Source organism: Hemibagrus wyckioides, linkage group LG13, assembly GCF_019097595.1.
Source record: "Hemibagrus wyckioides isolate EC202008001 linkage group LG13, SWU_Hwy_1.0, whole genome shotgun sequence".
Lineage (NCBI taxonomy): Eukaryota > Metazoa > Chordata > Actinopteri > Siluriformes > Bagridae > Hemibagrus > Hemibagrus wyckioides.
In genome coordinates this window covers 5,150,001-5,172,782 of record NC_080722.1, presented here as the reverse complement: position 1 = coordinate 5,172,782, position 22,782 = coordinate 5,150,001, and the positions used below count along the sequence as shown (strand labels likewise).

The 22,782-nt window shown below is 38.9% G+C and overlaps 1 protein-coding gene across 9 annotated transcripts in view; it reads left to right on the top strand.

Annotated features, from left to right (window-relative positions):
* caskin2 (CASK interacting protein 2) overlaps positions 1-22,782 on the top strand; it is a 68,162-nt gene that overhangs the window by 6,176 nt on the left and 39,204 nt on the right. For 8 of the 9 annotated variants that reach the window (XM_058405853.1, XM_058405852.1, XM_058405851.1 and 5 more), the window contains exons 3-5: positions 14,818-14,869; positions 20,422-20,519; positions 22,504-22,649. In XM_058405853.1, coding sequence (XP_058261836.1) covers positions 14,818-14,869; positions 20,422-20,519; positions 22,504-22,649 — 296 coding nt within the window. Of the gene's footprint in view, positions 1-12,137; positions 12,261-14,817; positions 14,870-20,421; positions 20,520-22,503; positions 22,650-22,782 lie in introns of those variants that run through there. The other variant, XM_058405854.1, reaches the window with a different exon arrangement.

Sequence of the window (22,782 nt, the reverse complement as noted above, 5' to 3'; positions counted from 1 at the left end):
AAAAATTATCTGCTTTCGTAGAACGAGAGTCGGTGTGACAGGGCAGATTAACCACAGGTTTTATAAAATTGCTCTGAAAAAAAAAATCATTGTGGCTTTCATTGTTTCCTGATGGTTTCTTGAGAAGCAAGTAATCTTGCAGCCTATATGATTCTGAGGAACAGCAAAAGAGCAAAATAAAATATTTCCTGTGAGAGTCTGAGGCTGTGGTTATACTTTGGCAGTTAGTAGGATCACTGATTGGCAAGCTAGCTAATTAGCAAATCAGCTAGCTAGTGAAGCCGAATTCAATTTTCAGCTACTGATTAAATGGCTTCAGTTGCTTAACCCTTTTTCCAATTACACTGGCGTTCCATTCCAATGAATTTGAATCACTATTAACAAATGAATTATTTTACAGTACACTGGTGTTCCATTCTGCTGCTTGATTGATGGGACATTTTTAGTCACTTTTAAACAAATGAGTGATTTTCTGGCTGTGAGTCTGACTCTGTTGGCTTTCAGTGTGAGACGTGTGTTTTTCCTTCTGTTGGAGAACCTTACACAGAATTTTAATGGTTGCAGATCAAATCCAAGCAGCTTTTTAGATGAACAAGCACTTGGAGCATCTTAGACAGCAGAAATGGGTTTGATGTCAGCATTTACTTTTTTGTTTCTTGGAACTTTTCAATGAATGTATTGCCCCTAGTAGGTTAAAAACAGAAATACGTCAGAAAGACCTACAAATTCTGAAAGCCCTGAGTGTCTACTTTCATATGAGCTTCATATTAAAGCCCCACTGTGGAGTGGAACATGACAGACATTCAATGCTGAACATGGACACAACATTGGCCTCTGGGAAAAAGAGTCCTTAGGGAGAGGCAACAATGCTGTTTTTAAAAACTGCATCTTGGGTATCGTTTGAGTGAATGGTTCAAACATTGGACTCATATTTCTGTCATCAGATTTTTTATTTAAAAGAGTGAATACATTGGAGTAATGCGTAGATGATATTTGCCGATGTGTTTAGTGTTGTCAGATCATTTCAATTTGTGACGCTTCTCCAGGTGGATTTTGTTTCATTTTAGCATCAACTTCATTGTATACATCTACTTAGGATCTATATTTGATATTTTTATTTGAGTGTATCAGCATCATTACAAATCTGACTCTTAAAAAGCATCTTCCTCATGACAAAAGGGACGGTTTAGATGCCGTGCACGTTCGGCATGCATATATTTACAGTTTGGCCTCATTTTATTGTCTTATTAATGTATGAATATGAGTGTCCGTGTACCTTGTAAGCTAATTTAACCCAAGATAACTGCGTAGACCTTCTCCGCGTCTCGTTTCTCAGTGGTGTTTTTATAGAAATGTGTTATTTGGCGTATGATTGGAGTCCTGTGGGAACAGCAGTCTTGCTGTAATGAATATCTGCATGTTGCTGCTTTTGTTGTTGCCCTGCTCTGTAGCTTTGATCCTCGTCAGGCTTTCAGCTTTATTTTTCTCTTGTGTTCTTGCAAACGCTGCACTGAATGCAGGCTCTATGGCATCTATACGCATCCTCCTATTGTATCTGTTATGTAACCAGGTGAACATACAGTAAGTAGGCCAGGGAAAAAAAACAAAACCCACAAAAGCTCATATTAATCATCCAAATCACCCAGAAGTACCGAACTGTGTATTGTGTCTGTAATGTGTTAAATATGCAGAGCAAACATCAACAGTGACGACTGGCTTATGAATGCAAAATACAGTGTCTTGCATTAGTTTTCACCTCCTTTGCAAAATGTGTAAAAAGTTCAACGGTAGAACCTGTCATTGAATTGCGACTATTTATAGTGGAATTCGAGGTGACGAATCCACCAGAAATAACTAATGTGTGGAAGGAAATCAGATGTGAAAATGTGTACAAACGTGTTTCGTAATAGAGTCTACTTAAAAGTCATCAGTATCATCTTAGTATTTATAAATGTGTACCTGAAAGGCTCGGGCGTTTTTGGTAAGAGAACAGGCCTAAACATACAGCGTCAAGAAGACAGAGCAGATAGCAAAACGTTGGGAGGTCCATAACAAATGTCTGGAAAAGTATCAGTACAGTGGAACCTCGGCATATGAATGTCGTCCTTTATGAATTTTCGCCTTAATAATTGACATTTTGCAAGCAATTTGCATCGGCATACGAAGCATTTTCGGCAAACCAAACGCCGGCCAAGTTGCGTGTACATCCAGGAGGCGTTCAAAACTTGTTTGTGTCAGTGGAAAGCCAAGCGAAGCTAACTGAAGCGTGTTTACGATTTTTACAAATCTATTTTTTAGTCGGCGAAAGCTATTTTGAAAGAGTCAACCCACGACACCAACGTTGCCTTCAGCATGCGTTCAAAAGCTAGGTGATTTTTCGGGTGTTTTTTTTTGTTGACAGATTGGTGGTGTGGGCGGTCTGTTCTATTTTTAGCCCAAGCTTGGTGGCACGACTTCCTGTGAGGAGCCTTGACATGGAATGCTTGTCTTGGGTCAGTTCTTTGTAAGCAGATATACAGTTTACATACGCTTCATATTGGGAATATTGGTCATATTTTTGGGCGGCTGGAACGGATTATCTGTATTTACATTATTCCTTATGGGAAAATTTGTTTCACAATACAAATTTTCCCCTTAAGAAATCGCCTCCAGAACCAATTAAATTCCTTTGCCGAGGTTCCACTGTATTTAAATTTTGATAATTGGGCAGAGCACCATTAAATTGATTGATTATTTATAAAATGGAAAAAATAAGGCACAGTCTGTGTACTGCTTAAAAGAGGCTGTCCACCAAAGGTCTGTGACCAGGTAGAAAGGACATTAGTTAGAAAAAATTAGTTCCAGAAGCAACCAGGAGGCCAAGAGTTTAGCTGAATGGCCTGGAGAGATCCGCACCTAATGTAGTACATGAGGAGGACAATCATAAGTCAGTCCTTTTGTGAAAGCCAGTCCAATGAGACCAGAATTGAATACTTTATATTTGACAGAAACGTAAACCCGAGAACCCGATCCGAACAGTCAATCATGGTGGTGGTTACATCATGTTGTGGAAATGCTGTTCATGAGCATGCAACAGGAAAATCGGTCAAGGTTGACTCCAAGATGGATAAATACAAATTATTACCAGGGCAGCAGTTGACCTTTGAACAGGACAACAGCCCTAAACATACTGCCAAAGGTATTGTAGAGTGCTTCACAACCAGGAATGTTTTAAAAATGACCAGTCAAATCTCAAGCCCCAAGCCGGATCCAATTGCGTTTTTTTTTTACACTACGTAAAAAGAAGAGACATTAAACAGTAATATCTGTAAACTCTTTTCTAGACACAACACAGCAAAAGAAGCTTATCGATTTCTTTCCAAATCGATTTTTCGAATCTTTTCCTCTCTTCCCTGCTATTTGTGCTGTCCATTCCCTTCACTTCCTGCTGCGACCATACGACGTCAGAGGATTGATTGCGGAGAGTTCGCTGTGTTTACATAGCCTGCGAGCCTCATACATCACTGCGGCCATTATGCGTATATACTCCATCTGGGCCTGGCAGAACAAACATCTCGCCATCCTGTGCTGAAATACAGGAGGTGGGGAAGGTTCAACAATTCACAACAAGTTCAGAAAAAGATAAATTACTCGGTGTCTGTAGCAACCCACAACTTAGACAAGTGCTGACACAAACTATAGGCCACATGTCTGTTCTGAGGATATAATCAGCCCTGGTGAGAACACACATTCATTGTGTAATGCATATTTAATTAAGACATACTCATTTGATGGTGCAGATTTAATAATTTATTTCACGTTCACAGCCAGAATTATCACGCTCGTATTAACTGCATCAGTTTTCGGAACAAATACTTTCTGCTTTTAGAGCCTTGTATTTTGTCGTTGGTGGTGTAAATGTGGAGATACAACTCATTTAATTTAAATCACAGAAGGAAAACTTAGAGATTGCTTTCCGTCATGGCCCAGATGGCATGGTTAAGAAAGCCATTGTGTCAGACTAAGGAAAGAATAATACTCCCTTCCTGTTTTGCTGGAGATAATGTCCTTCTAAAAACACGGTTAAAGCCCACAGATGGACACTGTCGTCCACCAAGTCCTCATTTTCGCTACAGAGACTTCTGACATGTGTGCTCCTGTCTGATTATACTCAGCTCATGTTCTATTCATCACAGCATCATGTCCTCTTAAGGGTATTGATCATGCTAAGGACGCTTTAACTCCTTTTCTCAGAGGCCAGGAAATGGAATGGAATTGAATGTGTGTCATGTCACACTCCACAGTGGTGCTTTATATGAAGCTTATATGAAAGTAGAAGCTCAGGGATTTAAGAATTTGTAGTTTTAAGTATATTTACTTTCTCTGTAAATATTATACACACCAATATACACTGTTCGGTGGTTTTTTAAGAAGTCTGTGGCATGTTCTCTTGTTTTTGGTTAGCTAGAGAGCGAGGGAAGGACGTGTATTTTTCTTTTGTGATAGGTTAATTGACTTGAATTACGTATAATTAGAATAAGTTTTGTTTATTATTTTGGCCTGGCCGACTTCTGAAGCCGTCGCCACCTTTTTCTTTTCTTTTTACCTCTGTTGTGGTCTGACCTGACCAATTAAGTATTTAATTAAGTATTTTATTAAGTATCTATTAAGTATTTCTAATAAGTATTTATCTAGCCTACAAGGGGCAATATATTCATAGAAAAGTTCCAAAAAAACGAGAACTTTTAGTTTTTTTTTTCCACATAAATGGAGAAAAAAAATCTTAAATGTTGATATCAAACCCATTTCAGCTCTCTGAGATGCCCCAAGTGTGCGTATTCATCTAAAAAGCAGCTCAAATTTGAAAGTGTTTATCTTCAACCACTAAAATTCTGTATAAGGTTCTCCAACAGAAGGAAAAACACATGTCTAAAACACACTGAAAGCCAACAGAGTCCTGACTCATTTTATATCAGACTCGCAGCCAGAAAATCATTCATTTGCTTACACTGATTGAAAACGTCCCATAAGTCCATTTCCATGTCTCCGGCAGACTGGAACGCCACTGGTCAAGAAAGCTTAAAAAGGTTCAGATGTTTTTTGGGAGCGAATGTTAATTCTGTACTTTTGACACAACCGTATAGGAAACTTATGCAGTGTGAAGTGACTGATGGATAAAGGAAGGAAGTGAAGATTTCAACCCGGCCACAAGAGTACTGAAAGCCCTGAATGTCATAACGTAACAACATAAATTTCCTTGGTTTTGAAGGTCTGGAAAAGTAGCTAACATAAGTGAATTGAGACAACATTTACCTTCTAGTGGCAGGGATTAGTCTATGACTATAAATAAGACCATTTGGAGAGTTTTTTGTTCTGTAGTGGATAGTCACATTACCAGGTTTAATGAACGCTACAAACCCTGAACCATGAACTCTGGTTTTGAATGTGAAACCAATAAACCCCTTTTTTCTTATAAGGTAACCGATATTGGTAGTGGGATGTGGTAGCTTAGTGGCTAAGGTGTTGGACTACTGCTCAAAAGGTTGTGACTTTGAATCCCAAGTCCACTGAACAGCCACTGCTGGGCTCCTGAGCAAGGCCCTTAACTCTCAATTGCTCAGTTGTATAAAATGAGATAAATGTAAGTCGCTCTGGATAAGGGCGCCTGCCAAATGCCGTAAATGTGTAAGTGATAAGCCTTATGTATTTTTCGCACCAGATCTGGTTTGGATTAGAATCTAATTTGCTTGTATGTTCCTTTTCGGTTGCTATTCTTGTGTTTAAGTAGGAAGTGTGAGAGATGAAGTCGCACTATTTATTGAGACAGTATAATCACACAGCCACACATCCTCATGGATTTAGTCGCTGCTCTGGGCAGTAGGCCAGCGCTGACACTCAGCTGGCTATGTATGGAGAAAGAATTACGCTCTGCTTCCCTTCATATCCTAACCTGCAGATGTGGAATCTGAACCAGCACCTCAGTGTTTCAGGCTGTAAATTAGCTCAGTGGTTATAGTCAGATCTAACAGTCAAATCTAAAGACTGCCACTGTGCTGCAGGTGGGTGTTTGAGCAACATCCCTAAAGCTTTTGGTGTACTGGAAATGAACTTGGTGGACGTTTTGCCTCACTCTGGTGTACCAAAAAAGTTTTTAAGGGTTTGAGTAGAATTTTTTAGATCCAGGGTTTTTCTGTTTTTTGAACTGCTGCTGTGGAATTGAATTTTGTCACTTGGCGTTTCAAACTTGAACCCCCTGCTCATAATAGTATGTGACATTTCCAAATGCTTGTTTGTAGATGGTTTACAGAACACACACACATACAGCACAGGTAACTACAAAGCTGACTGACTAACTGAATAAGTGATTAGCTAGTTGACTGACTAGAAATGTAACTATCTAGACATCTGACTGTCTAACTGGCTGATTAAATCATTATGAAATAAGTAGGTGACTGACTTAGATAACTAACTAACTAACTGAAAGACTGACCAACCGACTGATTAAATTGCTACTGGAATAAGTAGTTGACTGACTAACTGACAGGCTGTCTGACTAACCGATTGATGAAATCATGAAATAAGTAGGTGACTAGATAAATAACTAACTAATTAACTGACTGACTGACCAACTGACTAATTAAATTGCTACAGAAATCACTAGTTGATTGACTAGATAACTAACTAACTGACAGGCTGACTGACTAAATGATTGACCAAATCATGAAATAAGTAGGTGACTGACTAAATAACTAACTAATTTAACTGACTGACCGACCAACCGACTGATTATATTGCTACTGAAATAAGCAGTTGACTGACTATAGAAATAACTGACAAGCTGACTGACTCACTGACTTCTTGACCAAGCCATGAAATAAGTAGGTGACTGCTTAGATAACTATCTATCTAACTAATTGACTGACTGACCAACCGACTGATTAAATTGACTCTGAAGTAACTAGTTGATTGATTAGCCAACCAAGTAACTGACTGGCTGACTGACTAACTGAAAAATTAAACCAGTAATGACCTAACAAGGCAACTGACTAGATAACCTACTAACTGACTGGCTGCGTAATCAACTAATTAAATGTTTAATTAACAAATGACTAACTAAATAAGTGACTAACTAAATAACTGACTAAATTGTTAGACTCGATGCAGCCATGTGAAAAAGATTGTACACCCTCCTTCAGGTTTTTTTTTCTTTCTTAAATTAGCAGTGCCTAATTAACAATTGTGTGTAACGTCTGTAAAGAAAACAAATAACCTCACTGTGACAAAACACACACACACACTCCAGATTTTAATATATGGTCATTTTTTCCCCAGAAAGTAAACAGCCATTAAGAAACGAGGTCAGAAAAATAAGTACACTCTATAATTGAGTAACATGTAGAACCACCATTAGGAAGGATAACAGAGTCTCACATCATTTTTGGGACCAGTATAGAAGTTTAAAGAGGCTGGTGAGGGCAGAACAATTGGTATGTGGTCTCTGAAGGAGGGTGAACTTTCTACTATCTCATTATCACTATTTGACTAACTAACTCCTGCAGCACTGACTCACGTTGTGTAGAGTTAAATTCCACACTGTGCTGTCCTTTCACACTGTTTATCATTGCATCTTACAGATACGTGAGAGTGTTTAGGCATCACCAGGGCACTTAACACCCCTACAATAGGAAGTAAATGGGCTGGTATTAGGTTTAGGTCACATCATCATCATCATCATCATGTTCATTGTGTGTACATTTCTGTACCAAGTGAACTTTGTTAATTGACTGCGGCCCATTTCACAGAGAGATGCCCGCATACGATACGGCACACCATCCAGAGAGAAAAGACCACTGTTGATTGATACAAAGACTGTTTGTGTTAAAGTGTGTGTGTGTGTGTGTGTGTGTAATGCGTATGTAAAGGAGATAGAGAGAGAGAGAGAGAGAGAGAGAGACACACTCTGGGTGGGTGAGCAATGTCTGGAATGTTGGATCATGTTGAAACTTGAACTCTCTCTCTTTTTTTTTTTAAAAAAAGGCCCCACAGCAACCATTTCAGTGCCACATCTTTTCCATCCCCTGCTGTAATTTGTAAAGTTCAGGCGGGCGTCTGTAGATGGAGTGCCCACTGCCCGCTGGCGATGGCATGCAGATTTATAGGGAGGCTCTGTCGCAGCACAACGGGCTCTGTGATCAGGCCTTCATGAGTGGGACGAGGTCGAAAAACCCTGCACAAAATTTGCCATACATCTGTCCAAAGCCATCACACATTCATCTCTGTTGTCTGGTAACGCGTGTATTGTGCTTCTGGACCATGCACTGGACCATGCAGAGAGTTTAATTTGTAGGTACGTTCTAGAGGGTAAGAAATACATTAAAAGAATTCCAAGAAAATGGAAAAAGTATCTATGCCATAAAGCATCGATGTACAGGAAAATTGTGTGAAATATAGAGACAAAGAGTTCAAGGGCATTAATTCAGGTGGACATTAAATGTAGAAAAAGAGGCAAAGAAGCTGAGGGCATTAATTGAGGTTAGAGACATGAGATGTAAAAAAAAAAAAAGAGGCAAAGAGTTTAGGGACATTACATGTAGAAAAAAGAGGCAAAGAGTTTAGGGACATTACATGTAGAAAAAAGAGGCAAAGAGTTTAGGGACATTACATGTAGAAAAAAGAGGCAAAGAGTTTAGGGACATTACATGTAGAAAAAAAGAGGCAAAGAGGTTGTGGCTTAAATTGAGGTTGGGGGCATTAAATGTAAAAAAAGAGGCAATAAGGTCAGGGGCATTAATTGAGGTTAGAGACATTAAATGTAGAAAAAGAGGAAAAGAGATTGGACATGTAGAAAAAAGAGGCAAAGACGGGGCATAAATTGAGATTGGGAGCATTAAATGTAGAAAAAGAGGCAACGGGGTTGGGGGAATTTACTTGCCGTTGTGGACATTAAAAAGTGGCAAAGAGGTCAGGGGGCTTTAAACTGAAGTTTGGGACATTAAATGTAGAAAAAGAGGCAAAAACGTTGGGAGGCATTCATTGAGGTGAGGGACATTAAATGTAGAAAAAGATTCAAAGAAGTTTGGAGGCATTCATTGAGGTTGGCGTCATTAACTGTACAGAAAGAGGCAAAGAGGTTTGGGACAGTAATTGAGGTTGGGGACATTAAATGTAGAAAAATAGTTCAGCGGGCATTACTTGAGTCGGCATATATGTTGTTAGAGAAGGGCTACAACTGTTTTGTTGACAAAAGGAGGACCTTCACACTACACAGGTGGTTTTAATGTTATGGCTGAATCCCTGAACGTCTTAAATAAAGAAGGAAGTTTTTTTTGGCCTAAGGGTATGTATTTTTTACACTCACATATAACAAACATTACACTGAGAAAATGTTGTCACATGCCTGCACACTGAAAAATGGCAGATATTAGAAATTTTTAGGCATTGGACATTTATTTAATAATTTTTCAACAACGGCTTATTAATGGATCTATCTATCTGTCTGTCTGTCTGTCTGTCTGTCTGTCTGTCTGTCTGTCTGTCTGTCTGTCTGTGCTGAACCATTTCAGCAGTTTGTGCTCCTGAAGCTCTTCTGTGGTATCAGTACCGACATGCTAGCCTTTACTCCCAATCCTCATCAGCATTGGTCTTGACCACTCATGACCCTGTCTCTGGTTCACCGGCTACCCTTCCTTGGGGCACTTTTGGTAGCTACTAAACCACTACACCAAATATTTTTTTCTCAACTAGGAAGCGATGCTACTACATCCACATTCAAATCATTTTGCATGTTCATCACATGTAAATATTTTCCAGTCCACTGTATTATAATGGCATTTTGATATCTGCTAGTCCCCAGGGTGTGCCATGAAAAATGTTCCGTTCATTATATTGTTATTTATAATCTATCTATGAAAGTGCAACATTAAATGGCTTTTGAAGAAATGCTCTCTTCACATCTTCAGTATTACTTCAGATGTGTAAAGCTTCTTATGTAACCGATCCAAACCTTGGCTGGATCAACATGGTGTCCTGATATAAAATGGAAAACGAGACCAAACTCCAAAGAGGAAGCTTGCTTCGTTGAGCAAGTCTTTTGAGATTTCAGGACATTTAGTCGATGCTATCTGGCTACAGACTCAGGCCTGTACACGTTTTACTTAGTCATAACTGAATGATATGAAAATCATTGTTATTTCATGTTGCTGACTTTTTGTGTCACACCCACAGGTTAACACTGTACGTTGTACTGTTGCATAAATAAAGGCTTAACCTTAACTGGTATTTACGGTCTTTTTCATGTTTACATTCCACACTATACTGTCAGGAACAACGCTTTAGAGCTGAGATGTAATTGTTTGGCTGGAAATATTTAAAGCTTTATAGGAATCACAATTTTTACTCTTTTTACTAGTGTACTGGTGTTCCAGTCTGCCGGCGGAATGGAAATGAACTTTTACCATCAGTGTAAACAGATTAATTGTTTTATAGCTGCAAGTCTGATATAAAATGAGTCAGGACTCTGTTGGTGTTTAGTGTGAGACGTGTTTTTCCTTCTGTTGATTAACTTTACACAGAATTTCAGTGGTTAATTTGAGCTGCTTTTTAGATGAATAAGCACTTACAGCATCTCGGAGAGCAGAAATGGGTTTGATATCAACATCCATCCATTTTCTATACCCGCTTTATTCCTAATTAGGGTCACGGGGGTCTGCTGGAGCCTATCCCAGCACACACTGGGCGAAAGGCAGGGGTGCACCCTGGGCAGGTTGCCAGTCCATCACAGGGCCACACATATAGACAGACAACCACACACACTCACAAATTTAGAATTACTAATCAACCTAATGTACATGTTTTTGGACTGTGGGAGGAAACCAGAGTAAACCCATGCAAACTCCACACAGAAAGGCTGTTCCAACCCAGGGTTTGAACCCAGGACCTTCTTACTGTGAGGCAACAGTGCTAACCACTAAGCCACGATGCTGCCGCTGAGATCAACATTTACTTTGAAAATAGAAACATTTGAAATCTGAAAAAGCAACCTGTTTTTGTTTTCTGGACCATTTCTATTAATATTAGGCTAAAAACAGAAATACTTCTACAAAATTTTCAAAATTAACCACCGCTCTGGAGTGTGACATAAAGAAATTCAACATCCACACCCCAAACTGGTCACAAATTCCATATTGTTTTCTCTGGGAAAAGTACCCATAAGTAGGAGAGGAAAGAATCCTTCTCCAGGTTGTGTTATAATATCAAACGGTCTACATGATTATTAGCATATGCCAAAACATGCAGAATAAAATAAAACAAAATGCAAAACTGAAAATTTCATACCCTTGGGTCAAAATGAAAAATGCAAGAAAATAATCAAACAACAAAATTGGTAATATAGTTTATAGTTAGCTTTTGAGCAATTAAAGAGTCACATGATCTCAATAAACTGTATTTCTTTCTGGAAGATGAAAGGAGTTGTATGGGCATCATCATGAGCACTAATGACGCGAATATCAAAACAATACTAAGGCTGTTCTGGAAAACGATTGTTTATAAAAAAAAAATATGCTAAACTTTGAAATTTATAAAGTGAAAGAATTTGGCACAGACAAAAATCTGCCATTTGTCGGAGATACAACCAAGATATAGGAAACAACTCTGAATATGATGCTACCACCACCATGCTTCACTGGATATATTCTTTAACATCCTGTTAGTCTTTAAAACAGCCTTCAAACTCTGTTTAACCTTACACTATCCATGTGGCATGTGATATTTAGCAAAAATAGAGTCCTTTAACATGTAGAAGACCAAGAACAAACCATTTAATTTCCATTTTGTGTTGAATTGTTGCCTTGTTTTAAGAAACCTTTGTTTTGAGCACACTTTATCATTTGAATCCTATGTGTTTGTAAAATGTCCTTTCTTCATCACTTTGCAAAAAGTATGAAAAAATTCCGAATTTGACAAGAGTCACAGCTCCCAGCCCAGAGATTTATTCAGATGCCAGGCGATGTGGGGTGGAAGAATTTGCTGCATTTGGGGTTTTTTTACTCCCACCAAATTTTTTGGAAGGAAGAAACGATCATTAGAGGCACAGCGTTTCTTCAGTGAGCGTGAGGAAGAAGGAAGGTTTTCGTCAAGGTTAATGCAGGATAGAGACGAGTGTTTGAGCAAGTGTGGATGTGAGACCGGGAAGCGGGGGCTTGATGACTGAAGAAAGTGGATGACTGAGTGAGGCTTTGGAGTAGACAGGATGGGGCAGGTGGCTGTGTGTGTACTGACTGGTGAGTAAGTGTGCAGCTATGCGTTTAACCCGACGTAAAAGTTTTACGTTTCAACTCTTAATTATTCAGACATGAAGCAAGTCTGAGCTTATTAAATCCGATATTTCCTTTGACTCACTCGCATCACCGATCCGCTTTATACCTACATCAATCATCGCATGTAGCTTAACATTTACACAGCAGAATGTTCTAGTGACTTTTACGAGCTCATTCATCAGTTTGTCTGGGATGAAAGACAGACACCACAGGGTCTCATCCCATGTGCAGATAAGAGAGTTAAGAATCTGTGTGTGTGTGTGTGTTGTGTAAAAAGGCACTTTTCATGATAAAAGCTGGAGAACATAGCAGCGAAGGAACTTCCATGCTTTGTTCAATCGCTGACAGATTCAACACATCTCTTGTTCAGCATCTTTTCACTCGGGTGACCTAGATCGCGTTTCACGTTCTGTTTCTGTTCAGCCATTTTGTTCAACCCGTTCGTATCAAAGCAACACGCTTTATTAACGTCGCTGTACGAATGAGCCGGAAATTCGGTCAGTATTATACAGCTCAGATTCGCCGATGAAGCGTAGCGCAAGTCACATCAGTACAAGAAAGATAAAATAAGTGCAGTTGAAGTATGTGATACAGTAATCACCCGGTATATCATGGATTTTTATTTGGAACATAAAATTTTTTTTTTTGTGGATTTTCCCGGTATATCGCGGTATCCGCAAACCTTTATAGTGAATTGTTTTTATATTGCAATAAGGAAATTTATTAATAAAAATATAATTATTAATTACAAAATATAAACATTCATTAAAATAAAATAAAATGTTAACAATATATAAAATACTATACAGCGTAGCGTTGTTCAGGAACGCGTGGTGCGGGGATGCTGAAAATCAAAATGCAGTACGTCTGGAGGAACGAGTCCGGCCAATCGGAATGCCCCATTCATTTAATCACAGTTGTGATTGGCTGCTGGCTATGCGTGCAGTTGTGGAAAGGAAAGCAGAATTCTCCAGCATCCCAGATCTTTGCGTGTCACTGTCCTGAGTGTTTCGTGTTGTTCTGTGTACGCTGTATTTTTACACTTTTTCTGCACGCCCTGTTATGTCGCCCAAACGCTCTGCACCTTCTAAGGCTTCTGGCAAGGAACATACGTACATACAGTACTCACTATAAATGTGATATTTCTATGAATTTACCCAAAATTCATCTCGCTATATGCTTGCAAATATTTTCTGTGTGTGTTTAGAGTGTGGGAGGGTCATTTACAGCTTAAACAAGAATAAAAAAAGCATTTGGGGGTGGCGTCCGTGTATCACGGGTTTTTTTCGTTTATAAACAGGGGATTACTGTACAATATTTTTAAAAAATTGAAGGAAATTGTTTGAAAGTGAAAGAAAGAATCAGAGTTTAGGTTTCAACAAATGTCTTTTTAACGGTTGTAGATGTCTGCGCTTATAGTATCGCTATCAGACTGCATGATGATTACAGAAATTAAATAATCCCAGTTGATTATTTTCCTCTAACAGCATGTCCTGAAGTGCTCATTAGTTTGCTCAAAGTTTACTGAAAGTTACAGTCGATTTAACGCTGGGTTTCGTCTGAAAAGCAAGTTGCCAGCTAAAAACAGCGCTTCTTAAATTGCCAAGAAACCGGAAATGATTTTTGTCCCACTCTTGGATGGATGACTAGGAAATAAAATAAATAAATAAATAAAAAAAAAAAGAATCCTCGGTATACGGTCCTTTCAAGGCGATGGCTATAAATGCAAAATGAAACCAAAACTATGCTCTGGCTGCATAAATAACAGGGTTTCCACCTTAGCACTGGGATTGAAAATTACAGAGAAGATAAGAGCCTTGGCGTTTTTCTCACAGAAAAACAAACTGGAACTAAATATAACCAGGCTGTTGGATTTCCTTCAGTCTTTGCGGTCTGCATGCGGTTAGAGAGCGAGCTATTCATAGACGCTCATTTACAGAGTCGAAACATTCTTTAATAGTCGCTGGAAACAACGTCCACGTTAGTCTTCAGGTTCTTGGGTGGGAGGAAAACACTCCTAATTTGGTTAGTTACGCACCTACATGGTCACAGTCAGCATTGTTTGGATGGAGTACAGGAGCGAGGTTATGTGCAAGCGCTGGCTTATCCCTCTGATGACAACGCTATTGAGTTTCAAATAACTTCATCCAGAAGAATTCCTGTAACGTTCAATCATTCGGCAATTATTCCGATCCGAACATCAGCCGGAATCCAAAACGAACACGACGTCGGCGGCGGCATGTATGTTTTCAGGCTGCGGTTACAGAACCCAGCCAAATTAAATGTTAAAAAAAAAAAAAAGATCCTAGCGTTTAGAAATCCACAATGAGAACATCATCAATCTTCTGCAGTGTCATCTGGGTGGAAACCCCATGAGCTGTACCGTGAAACAAGTGCCTTCATGCTGGGGATCAGTCATCAGTTTTGTTTATCAGGAAATTAGAGATAATATACAGACATGATGTGTTTTATATCTATTTATAATCTATAGTAAACTTCTTTTTCTCCATCTTCTTCGCAGAGTTACTGAGCTCGACAAAGAAACTGAACATCAACTACCAGGACACAGATGGGTAAGTGCTCAGGTGCTCAGGTGACCGTAGAGACGCGTCCCAAAATCGCTTACTTATACACTATTGTGTAGGATAAATAGTGCACTTTAAGTATCTGAATGTTCATTTATACAAGTGTGGAATGTTGGACGTGTCATGCACTCGACTTACGTAACAGACGAGGGGCGGGGCTACCGGGTGCTGGTGCCAGATAAGAAATAAAATTTCAAGATGGCCGAAGACACTCCCTTGGACGAGACGTCTTACGAATGTTTGTTTTCCAAATTCTTAGGATAGACTGTAGGGTGAATAGAGCATAGTGTAAGTGTGGGGATTTGGGACGCAGCTTATGAAAAGCTTTGGGTGTTGAGTTCAGGACATTTCCTGAAAAGTAATTCCATTCAAAGTGAAAGGGAAAGAGCGGATCATTTCACCGCATGATGATTTTACACTTTGACCTGTGATTATAGAAGACTCGGGTGGTGAAGCAATGAAAATAAAAAAATAAAAAACCACTGTGGGCACTTTTAAAAAACCAAAATGTGGGAGGCGTCGCTTACACCTGGCTTTTCCACGCTGTTTCATAATGCTGCTTGGCACACATCGGGAAGGAAGTCGGATCACTGTGAATTTCATCTTATCTTTCATTTTTAAAAAGTAAATTTCCAGGTGAATGATATTTACTCAAGGTATAAACGATGCAGGAAAGGAAAAAAAGGGGGAAAGAAAGGAAAGGAAAATAAAAGGAACAGGAAAGGGGAAACAAAAAGGAATAAGAAAAGGGAAGGAAAGAAAAAGGGAAAGAAATTAAAGGAAAAAAGGAATGGTAATGAAAAAAGGATAGGAAAATGAAAAATGAAAAGGACAGGAAAGGAAAATTAAAAGAAAAAAAGGGAAATGAAAAGGAGAGGAGAAAGGGGGAAAAAAAGGAAAGGAAAATTAAAAGGGAAATGAAATGAAAAAGAAAGGAAAGGAAAATTAAAACAAAAAAGGGAAATGAAAAGGAGAAAAGAAATAGAAAAGGAAATGAAATGAAAAGGAAAGGAAAGGAAAAGGAATGGAAAGGGAAGGGAATGAAAAACAAGGAAAGGAAATAAAATGAAATGAAATGGAAAGGAAAGTGAATGGAAAGGAAAGGAAAAGGAATGGAAAAGGAAAGGAGAAGTAAGGAGAGAGGAAAAGCAAAAGGAAAGGTTCTGCTCAATTATGTATGTTCTGTATTGCCACGAGAGAATCTGGTGGATAATGAAAATAAGAAATAAATGAGGAACACATTTCGCCAGCGTCCTATTTACAGAGGAATAATTTAATCCCTTCGTTATGTGCTTCGTGTAAAAGCTGAAATGAAAGCCTCTGCGTAAAAAACATGTATTAAAGAAGATCTCAGGTTCCTTCCCTGCTCTCACAGGGTTCTCCAGGAGCAGGGTTAGGAACCTGAGACGTTCAGGAACATGTAGCAGGTCTCGTTCCTCAGACCTGAGATCAGGAGCCGGAGCGGCGTTGATCCCAGCGCTAATTTGCGATTTCATGAGCAGAGGCGAGGAACAGCTTCCTCAGGGAGCAGCAGCCGAGGAAGAGGAAAAACATTTTATTATTCATCACTGCCACCAGCACTGCGCAGCTCTCTCTCCTTCTTCTCCTCTTCATTGTCTCTACACACAGTTTGCTTTTCTTCTTCGCTTTTCCTTCTGAAACGGTTGAATCCGGTAATGAACAGTTTCTGACTGCCTCGCCTCGGATTTTTGTGGCTCTTTGCAAAAATTTAAAAAAAAAAGTCTAGCTGAGGTAATGCACTTAACTCTTGTAGAGACGACAGTCTGCATTCTTCAGGTGTGTGTGTGTGTGTGTGTGTGTGTGTGTGTGTGTGGGTGTCATTAATCACACATGCTTAGAGATATTTAGTCTTACACACACACACACACACACACACACACACAATGCTCATCATGATGTGTCATCACTGGTGGTATTCTGAGAAGCTCTATTGTGTGTCAGGTGTAGTGTGTGTGTGTGTCTGTCTGTCTGTATGAGTCTATATTTGTGTAACTAGTTGTGTGTCTGTTTGTCGGTCTCTTCTCGTGTGTGTGTGTGTCTGAGTTTGTTTCTTTATGTGACTAGTTGTGTGTCTTTTTGTCTGTCTGTCCTTATGACAATTGGTGTGTGTGTGTGTTTGTGTTTGTGTGTGTTTGTCTGTGTTTGTTTTGTTTTTGTGACTAGGTGTGTGTGTGTGTGTGTGTGTTTGAGTGTGTATTTCAATGTCTGTGTGTGTTTATGATATGTTTTATAACAATTGGTGTGTGTGTCTGTGTTTGTTTTGTTTTGTGATGAGTGGTGTGTGTCTGTCTGTCTCTCTGTCTGAGTTTATGTTTCTTTGTGTAACTAGTTGTGTGTCTGTTCGTCTGTCCTTGTGTTTGTTTCCTTATGTGACAAGGTTTGTGTGTGTGTGTGTGTATCAGTCAGTGTTTTTGTTTTGTTTTCTGACTAGTGGTATGTGTGTGTGTTTGTCTGTGTTAATGTTTTTTTTATGTCAATCAGTGTGTGTGTGTGTATCTATCTGTCTGAGTTTATGTTTCTTTGTGTAACTGGTTGTCTGACTGTGTTTTTGCTTCTTTGTGACTTCTATATATGTGTGTGTGTGTGTGTTGTCTGTCTGTTTGTGTTTATGATTTGTTTTATGACTATTGGGGTGTGTGTGTGTGTATTTATGTTGGTGTGTGTGTGTGTTAGGGCATGTTGTGTCTTGTTGTCATCCCCACAAGGATAGAAGTATATGACAGCTTGTGACTTGTTGGGACATTCGGCTTGTCCACAAAATATCAACTGAAGGTTCTCTAAGGAACAGTGAGATACACTGTGTGTGTGTGTGTGTGTGTGTGTGTGTGTGTGAGAGAGAGAGAGACAGAGAGAGTCTGCTTGTCTGTTTGTCTGTGTGTACAGTTTTTTGACCTCAAAAAGCGCAGACCAGAAGTCCTCAGAATGATAGGCTAGAGTCAGATGACCTCAGGTTGACCCGGTCCTCACAGAATACTGCGTGGCTTTTCTTTTTCCTTTTTTTCTGCTTTTAGATGATCTGCTGGACGTGTGTGGACACGCTCTTCACTTTATCAAGCAGGACAGGATGAGGGTGTTAAATAGGGGCACCTACAAAACTATTTTTGTGTATGGAGGTGTCTGCCTGAGTGTGTGTGTCTGTGTGTGTGTCTGTATGTGTGTGTAAGGTCTGTCTGAGTGTGTGTGTGTGTATGTGTGTGGTTGTCTGTCTGAGTGTGTGTGTACTTGTTTGCACGCATCTGATTGTGTGTGTGTGTAAGGTCTGTGTGTGTGCGTGTGTGTGGTTGTCTGTCTGAGTGTGTGTGTGTGTGCATCTGAGTGTGTGTGTGTTTGCACGCATCTGATTGTGTGTGTGTGTAAGGTCTGTGTGTGTGTATGTGTGGTTGTCTGTCTGAGTGTGTGTGTGGGGGGGGCTGTCTGTCTGAGTATGTGTGTGTGTGTGTGTGTGTGTGTGTTCATCTGAGTGTGTGTGTGTGTGTGTGTTTGCACGCATCTGATTGTGTGTGTGTTTGTGTGTGTAAAGTCTGTCTGAGTATGTGTGTGTCTGTCTGTCTGACTGAGTGTGAGTGTGAGTGTGAGTGTGAGTGTGAGTGTGTGTGTGTGTGTGTGTGTGTGTGTGTGTATATATGTGTCTGCCTGTCTGTCTGACTGTGTGTGTGTGTGAATCTGATTGTGTGTGTGTGTCTGCCTGTCTGTCTGACTGAGTGTGTGTGTGTGTGTGTGTGTGAATCTGATTGTGTGTGTGTGTCTGCCTGTCTGTCTGACTGAGTGTGTGTGTGTGAATCTGATTGTGTATGAGTGTGTATATGTGTATGTGTGTGTTTAACTCTGGCTGCTGGTCTAAAAGTATTGTAAATATTCTCTGAATATTGTATAGTAAATATTTTCTTGAACATAGAGAGAAACACAAACACACACACACACACACACACACACGTATACAAGAAACTAGACAAGAAACTAGATTTAAGCTAGTAAGATAAATGTATATGTACTTCAAAATCATTCAAGCATAAACAAAGCACGCTGTGTTAAAGCTTTGCTCTTCACTCCTCCCACACACACACACACACACACACACCATCTGAGATGTAGTTTATCTCCTGAACAAACGGAGGATCAGCCTCTTTTATTCAGCCTGCCTGTTCTTTTCCCGCAAAATTCCTGAACATTGCAGAGAATTGCGTCGCCTTAATGCGCATCTATAACAACTACAAAGCCCTGGCTTGTAAATCTGTCCTGTCCTTCCCAATCTCCGAGTCCTTTAATCACTCAGGGCTGATTTTATTGTAACACACAGTGAAAGTCAGAAGTGTTGTGATTATAAAAGCGTGCCGGTGTTTAACTCTGCGGTAGAGCTCTAACAGGAAACGGGGTCATTAAAGTTCATGTTAAAACGTGTTTATTATTTACTTTCTTTATTATTTACTGCTTTTTCAGGACAAATTCTATTTCTCACTCTATCAGTACAATCTTTTGACCTTCTTGTGTGTTATAGATTTTAATCGTTTTATAAACATTTATATTGGACCATCTGATTGGATGGTTTCTGTAGTAACAACAGAGACTAATAATAATATGACTATTTATTATTGATATATTGACATTTATTAACTAGTTTTTAACATTATGGAAGAAGTCTCCAGTATCAGTGCTTTATAGTGGTCGGTTTTTCCTCTATAGGAAAGTCTTCAGGACAGAAAAGTTGACATAAGTGCCTTATTTTGATAACAGGAATTGTAGCTATAAATGGATAAAAATTATTGTGTTTTTAAATTGTTTTAATTTTATTATTTATTTATTTTTATTTTTTTTTTACTGTAAGAAGAAAAAGAAGAAAATTGTAAAAAAAATTTAAATGAGCATTCCGGTGTTTGAAATAAATTTAATTTAATTTAATTAATTTAATTAATATTTATTTATTTATTTTTTAAATTAATTAATTATTAATTATATATAATTATATTATAAATTAATAAATTAATTTTTTGAGAATTTTACCTATTTGCAATTATGACCTATTTACCTATTTTGCAAATCTCCTGTGAAATTTCCAGATGAGCTACTATAGTAAAATAATCAGCTTTGGGTTAGAACAGTAACTCATTTGTTGATTATTTTCCTCTAATAGCACACACTTGTGCGTTTATTTCCTTATTTAAAAATTTACTTTGTTAGGATTGCTGTATTTTCACCAGATCCTGTCTCTTAAAGCTTGAAGAAGTTTGAGGGTGGCTCCTCAGAGAAGAAGTCGGCTTAATCTCTGGGATTATTATCCAGCTATTAGTTGTAATGACATGTCGTCGGTTATAAAGTGCTGTGGGTGGAGGACAAAAAGTTTTACTAAAGACTTATTGTTTGAAAGCCTTAAGGCGCTTAAAAATGGAGTATCTGTCCGGGGGGCTTCTTGAGATCAAGCCGTCTCTTGTTCAGGAGACTTCAGCGGTGTCAGCATGTATAAGAATTTAGGACAGGACTAAACAACGTAACACTGAAATGCTTTTGTTTTCTTTTTCATTCAGGTTTTCGGCTCTGCACCACGCGGCTCTCACAGGGACCACGGACCTGCTGTCTCTGCTCCTGGACGCTCAGGCTACAGTGGACATCAAAGACCGCAATGGTGAGAAACTCCTCCATCACGACATTAGTTATTCATGCAGGACTAATGGCAGCTTTTAAGAAGAGTTTGCAGTTGAAGTTAATTAGACTGATTTTAATTCCTTTCAGCAGCTTTAAAGCATGTTATCGAGTGATTAGAATAAAGCTAAAAAGTTTGGATGACCTTTATTTAACCTCATAGAAAGTTTTTACAACGGTTTATATATTATTTTACAAATATAATCAAGATATTAATGCATATGGAATTAGCTCTTAATAAAGAACGGTGTCAAAGAGGAATAGAAATTATTTTACATTATTAAAAAACACATTATTGTTTTTTTTCATAATTATCTTTCAAAGCTAATGAGTGTTTATATTTGGGGAATTTTAAGTAAATATTATGGAAATATTTATATATATTTATATTTCAAATTTTAAGTAAATTATGATATGTTTTGAGGAACAAGTACTTGATGATTAATATTCATTTATTACGTTTTTTAAAGTTTAATTTATCTATTTAATTATCCGATTAATATTTAATACATAAGCATTGTGTACATGCGGATCTTTACTATTTACACTTGTCTTAGAGCCGAATGAGCCTTTATCATGTCTTGCGTATCATTCGTGGATAAACGGAGGCACAATGTACGTGTGTATTTATTTTGAACGATCCAGGAATTTTCTTCCAAGTTTGTAGAAGGGTTAGAAGAAAAATGAAAACATGAGCAAGGTCATAACCAGAAAACCTTAAAGCAGAGAATGAGACTTGGGTTTAATCGGACAAACGACACCATCAGAGTTTGGAGTGCAGAGAAGAAAGCTGCAGGGTAGAAATAACCGAACTAATCATACACAGTGCAGGTGAACACAGTAGGGTAGTTAATGCAACGACGGTACAGTACAGGAGACAGAACCAAATCTGAAACTAAAGCATATGGTAATGTAAACAAAAGCAGAAAAACAAAACTAAACGAAAGCAGAGCTCATCATGCTGAAAGGAAGAATGATAATACATGTTCAGTCTAATTTTTCGAGCCGTCTATGAGCAAATGAGGTTAAATAAGAGACGTCTTATAGGTTATAACATGCGTCTCACCTGCAGAGATTCACATAGCTAAACAATGATAGTTACTATTAAGATTTCAGGACAGTTAGATTTTATTAGATTAAATTTTATTGCCACTGTGCACAGTACAAATACAGGGCCAATGAAATGCAGTTAGCATCTAACCGGGACTGCAAATTACGAATTACGAATTTTCGCCTTAAGAACTGAAATTTTGCAATGAATTTGCATCGGCATTCGAAGCATGTTCAGCATATGAATGAAACGAACCGGCTAAGTTGTGCGTACGTCCGGGAGGCTTTCAAAACTCGTTTGCGTCAGTGGAAAGCCAAGCGAAGCCAACCGAAGCGAGTTTACAAATTTTACCTGTTTTTATTTCAGTCTGCGAAAGCTGTTTGGAAAGAGTCGACCCACGATACCAACGTTGCTTTCAACATGCGTTCAAAAGCTAGGCGATTTTTCGGGGCGTTTTTTTGTTGACAGATTGGTGGCGTGGGTGGTCTGTTCTATTTTTAGCCCAAGCTTGGTGTGTGAGGAGCCTTGACATGGAATGCTTGGCTTGGGTCGGTTCTTTGTAAGCAGACGTACAGTTTACATGCGCTTCGTATTGGGAATATTGGTCATGTTTTTGGGCGGCTGGAACGGATTATCTGCATTTATATTATTTCTTATGGGAAAATTCATTTCGCAATACAAATTTTTTGCCTCCAGAACGAATTAAATTCGTATGCCGAGTTCCACTGTACAATAAAATAACTTTGAAACAATACAAAGTGCAAATGGAGAAGTTTAAATGCAGACATTATATAGAAATGAGGTATAGAAATACTTTGTTTACCATATATGGTCAATGCCAATGCCCAGGACTTATAGTTAATTATAATTAGGATGGATATTTCCGGAGATGTAACATGGCTTGCTCCTGTTGTAGGAATGCGTCCGCTCCACTACGCTGCCTGGCAGGGAAAAGCCGACTCGGTGCTGATGCTACTGAGAGCCGGAGCTTCTGTTAACGGAGCGTCACAGGATGGACAAATCCCTCTTCACCTGGCCGCCCAGTACGGACACTACGACGTGGTGAGTACTGAACTCGACGTGTCTGTAGAGACGACTCGAATGCCCAAGTGATAGGGCACAATGAGAAGTTACTGCAGCAGCAGTAAACATATTAAATCACAAGCAGCTTCTATTCCCAGCGTCACACCCACCT